Source organism: Mirounga leonina, unplaced genomic scaffold (assembly GCF_011800145.1).
Source record: "Mirounga leonina isolate KUSES-001 unplaced genomic scaffold, KU_Mleo_1.0 Mir_200, whole genome shotgun sequence".
Classification (NCBI taxonomy): Eukaryota; Metazoa; Chordata; class Mammalia; order Carnivora; family Phocidae; genus Mirounga; species Mirounga leonina.
The window spans coordinates 22,245,880-22,250,475 of record NW_023270503.1 but is presented as its reverse complement, the minus strand read 5'-3'; the positions used below and the strand labels follow the sequence as shown (position 1 = coordinate 22,250,475).

The 4,596-nt window shown below is 61.4% G+C and overlaps 1 protein-coding gene across 1 annotated transcript; it reads right to left on the bottom strand.

Annotated features, from left to right (window-relative positions):
* Positions 1–291: 291 nt before the first annotated feature.
* DLX3 (distal-less homeobox 3) lies at positions 292–4,123 on the bottom strand. Its single transcript, XM_035027380.1, has 3 exons — positions 3,725–4,123; positions 2,494–2,684; positions 292–899 (listed from the first exon to the last, which is right to left on the bottom strand). Exons 1-3 carry the CDS (start codon positions 4,047–4,049, stop codon positions 552–554), a joined length of 864 nt encoding a protein of 287 aa, XP_034883271.1. The 5' UTR covers positions 4,050–4,123; the 3' UTR covers positions 292–551.
* Positions 4,124–4,596: the final 473 nt, after the last annotated feature.

Genomic DNA, 4,596 nt, shown 5'->3' with positions numbered 1-4,596 from the left:
CTGGGGGCTGCCTGACGTCCCCACCCTGAGTCCTGGTCACGATGTCCAATGTCTTTTTGGCAGAGCGGATGCTCAGGAAGTGGGGAGCCACAGGTGGCTTAGGAGGGACCAGGCCTGACCTGGCATCCATGGTGCCTGGTGCCCCGGCACAGGCCTGACTTGCAAAAGCTTCGCGGTCTCCCTGGCCCCCAAGGTCTCCAGTCTGTGGAACGAGCACTAAGTTTTAGAAGCTGGAAGGCGATGGGCCATTGAAAGCCAATCCAGGCTCCTGGAGCAGGAGGGGAACGGCTGTCCCAGCTGGAGTGGAGTGCCCCAACATCTGGAGGGAGACCCCAGTGCCTAGGCAGGGGGAGGGAGGTTCAGGGGACATCCTTGGTCCATGCAAATTTCATCTGGAAGCTCTTGGGTCCCTGGAGGAAGGGGTAAGGGAAGGGGGAAAGAGGTGCCTTGTCCCCCCTGTGCTCCTCGATGATTCCTGAGTGTCGGCTAGGACGGAGATGCCTTCTGCCTGGTCCCGGGTCCTTCGTGGGAGGCTCAGGCCAGGTGGGGGCTCAGTACACAGCCCCAGGGTTGGGCGGGGGCCCGGGAGAGGCGTGATGCAGGGCGGCCGGCTGAGGCGGCTGCTGCTGTAAGTGGGGTCCACTCAGGTTCTGTGCGTGGTACCAGGAGTTGGTGGGGTCGTCCAGATAGCTCGGGGAGGCGCTGTACGGCAGTGGCGGGGGCAGCTGACTTCGGGCAGGGGCCGGAGTGGAGTGGGAGGAGGTGTCCCAGAGGGCGGGGGACGGCGGTGAGTTGCAGGCCATGGAATCACTGTTGTTGGGGCTATGCTCCAGGGGCACCTCCCCGTTCTTGTAGAGCTTCTTGAATTTGGAGCGGCGGTTCTGGAACCAAATCTTCACCTGCGTGGGAGGGCGTGCAGCAAAGGGGGGGCGAGTGAGCCTCTCAGGATGCTTAGTGAAAACCCCAAGGAGACCCAGCCTGGAGAAGACAAGCCCAGCATCCCACGTTACACACAAGATCCAGGCAAAACCCAGGTGCCTGACCCAGGGCCAGCATCTTTCTTCTATCTGGGATAGAACGCAGTGAGGAACCTTCCACTGCCTGGGTCCAAAGTCCGCTCTGCCGCGTGCTAAGCGTGTGACCTTGGGCAAGTTACTTAACCTCTCTGGTTCCTGCCTTCCCCATCTGCAAAATGGGGATGCTGACAGCCCCTCCTTCATAGGGTCCTCATGAGGCTCAAATAAGTTTGGACGGATAAAGAACTTAAGGTCACCTGGTATATAGTAAGCACTCAATAAAAGGCAGCCCAGGAGGTGGGGGATGGGCAGTTCATGGCATTTTGTTCACATTAGAAACTCATAAGCAGAGGCGCATAGATCCACAGAGACAAACACACACCCACATAAGCATCTCCATGTGCAGGAATGTGCCCATTCACAGCATCACACTCAGACACCAGATTATGAAGATACACACACGCACCGAGGCACCCAGGTAAATGCCCCATGAACGTGAGCACCCGTGAGCGCTCTGGAGCTGGCTCCTGGGGGTGACCTGCGGACTCAGGAGCAGGTGAGCCATGATTCCCCAAATTTCCCTTGGGTATCTCCCCCTCCCCCTGCTGCTCCCCACCCCATGACTGGTACAAACAATGAATCAGCTCCTCACTGGGTGACCCAGATTCCCAGCGGACTGGGCCCCACGCAGCAACCCAGGCCCGCCTGTCAACACCTGGAGGGAGCCAGGCATCCACCAGCCACTCCTCGCCTGAGCAGGGACAGGCTGCTGGGGGCTCTAGGAACTGGCTGGGGGGAGGGGTGGAGCTCACCTTTGAGTTCCTCTCCCCCTTTGTGGGGGAATCTCCCTTCCTGGCCTGGGGCAGAGGAAGGGGTGAAGCATTCGGGCGCTGAGCATGAATGTGGAGTTTTGGTAGAAGTGTACATTTTTGTACACGAGCTCACCAGTGTGCACGGCCACGTACACGTGTCCCTCCATCTATAAACACAATGACCCTTGAAAGGTCACCCTCCTTATGCGACCATTCCCACATGTACACAAACCCATTAGCATGTGTGCAAATATACACGCACGCACACGTGTATGTACACACACGCCTGGCCTAGTGGCGGGGGAGAGCGATGTGGACTCCTGTTAAGTGAGGGACAAGCGCTGCGGAGAAGCACAGGAGCTAGGGAGTCTGGAGTAAGGGGAGGATACCTCTCCTTGTGGCAGACACACACAGTTGCACAGGTTCACAAATATGCACGCCTGTACACGTTTTAATGCAGAAACTTCCGACAGCAGTTGAGACTTGGCATGGGGGAGGGGTGGCCTTCCCTCTACAGGCAAAGGGTTTCTAGGGCCTGCAGGGGATTTCGAAGGTGAGCCAGGTTCGGCGGCGCCTGGGGAGCCCCCGGGTCCCGCGCGCCGCGCCCCCCCCCCCCGCCCGCTCTCGCCCCGAGCCCCAGCGGCCGTCGCCGGCCCCGCACTGACCTGTGTCTGCGTGAGGCCCAGCTGCGCGGCCAGCTCAGCGCGCTCGGGCAGCGCCAGATACTGGGCCTTCTGGAAGCGGCGCTGCAGGGCGGCCAGCTGGTAGCTGGAGTAGATGGTGCGCGGCTTTCGGACCTTCTTGGGCTTCCCGTTCACCATGCGCACCTCGGCTTCCGGCTCCTCCTTCACGGATACTGCGGGCAACGCACCGGGCCGGGGGGGGCGGCTCAGCCTGGGCCTGCGCCCCCTGCGCCCTCCGGGGCCCCGCGGGCCGCCCCAGCCTCCCGGCCGCCCGGCTGCGCGCTCCGCCGCCCGCGACCGAGCCGGACGGGGACCCGGACCCGGCGGCCGCCCACGACGCGCCCCCCCCGCCCCAGCCCGCAGCTCGGCGCCCGGCCCCCAGAGCGCCGTCCCCGGCGCCCGCCACCCGGGCGAGGACCGCCGAGGCTTCTCTCCGACGCCTTCCCGGCTCGCCTCCCAGCCTCGCGGCTCCCCGCCACCGGCCTGCAGGCCGCCCCCCTCTCGCCCCACCTTGCCCTCGGTCACCTCTCTCGCTCTTTCCCTCCGTTCTCCCCTCCTTCCTTTTTCTTTTTTTTAAACTTTTTAAATTTTGGAATCGTTTTAGATTCTCAGAAAAGTTGCAAGCATAGTACAGACTCCCCCTTCCTTCCTTCCTTTCTCCTTCCTTCTCTTTTTTTCTTGGCCTTTCCTCTGTTCCTTTCTCTCACTCTGTCTCCCCACATTTCTCTTTTGCTCTTTCTCCACCTTTCTCTTTTTTTCACTTTTCCACTTCTCAGTCTCTGCTTTCCCGGTGTGTGTGTGTGTGTCTGTCTGTGTATCTGTGTGTCTGTCTTTCTCCATGTCCCCCTTACCATTCCCCCCTCTCCCCGACCCATATCCAAAGGGTTCCTGGAGCTTCCAGTCCCCGCTGCCTAACCCCAAGCCCCTGCCACCTGATGTGCCCGCGAAAGCACCTCCCTCGATTCGGAGGTCCCCTGACACCCCTCTTCTCCTTCCTCCCCTAGCTGGCCCCATCTTCACCGAGACCTGGGGCGCACAGCGAAGGGACTGAAAGGTCATCTGTCCCCTCTCGGGCTCAGCTAGCCCGCCCTGTCTAACTTTAGACAGCACCTTTTTTTTTTTTTTTTTTTTTTTTTTTGCCCTCGACGCTTCCCTAGATTTGGGCTTCAGTTCCCCGCCTTTCTCTCCCTAGGGGAACCCTCGAAGCTCTCACCTGGATCCTGGGCGGGCAGCGGCTGCTCCCGGTACGCCCCGTACTGCCGGTAGGAGGTTCCGTAGGTATATTCCGACTTGGGCGAGTAAGCGCCCGTGCCCGCAAGCCCGTTGAGATTGAACTGGTGATGGTAGGTATAGGGGTTCACGGTCTGGCCGTAGGGCTGGCCCGAGTAGTAGTCGTGCTGGGGAGCGCTGTAGTAGCCCAGATCGGTGACAGAAGACTCGGGCAGGGTGGGCGAGTCCTTGGAGCCCGCATGGCAGCCCAGCGAGCTGGAGATGTCGGTGAGGATGCTGCTGAGCTTGCGGTCGAAGGAGCCACTCATCCTGGCGGGCGCCGCGCGTCCCGGGGCTGGCCTGGGCCGCCGAGCCGGAGCGGGCAGGAGCGCGGAGGAGGCGCAGGAGACGAGGCGGGGGCGTGCGTCCGGAGGCCGAGGGGAGGGCCCGCAGGGTCTCGGGGGAGGGGAGGCCGAGGGGCGCCTAGACCATCGCCGGCCTTCCGGCGGTCGCTGCGCGCCTCTCGTCGCGTCCCAAGCCACAGTCAAATGCCGCCAGCTCCGCCCGGCCAGCCGGTTATAGACTCAATAGTGGAGTCGCGGAGGGAGGCTCCAGCGCTCTGATTGGCTGCAAGTCTTGCCTTCGAGGCAAAACATGCTCTTGCGCTCTTTCGTTCTCTCTCTCTCTTTCTCTTCTCTCTCCCCCCAATCTTTGTTGTTACCCAAAACACACACACACACACGCACACACACACCCCGCTTGTTACTCCTCCTGTGGCTCCCACCACCAGTTCTGATAACCCCCAGTGTCTCGGAAGGAAGGAATGGGGGGAGGGTTCTCTGCCCGGCCACCAGGATTTGTCAGTCAGTCTGTCTC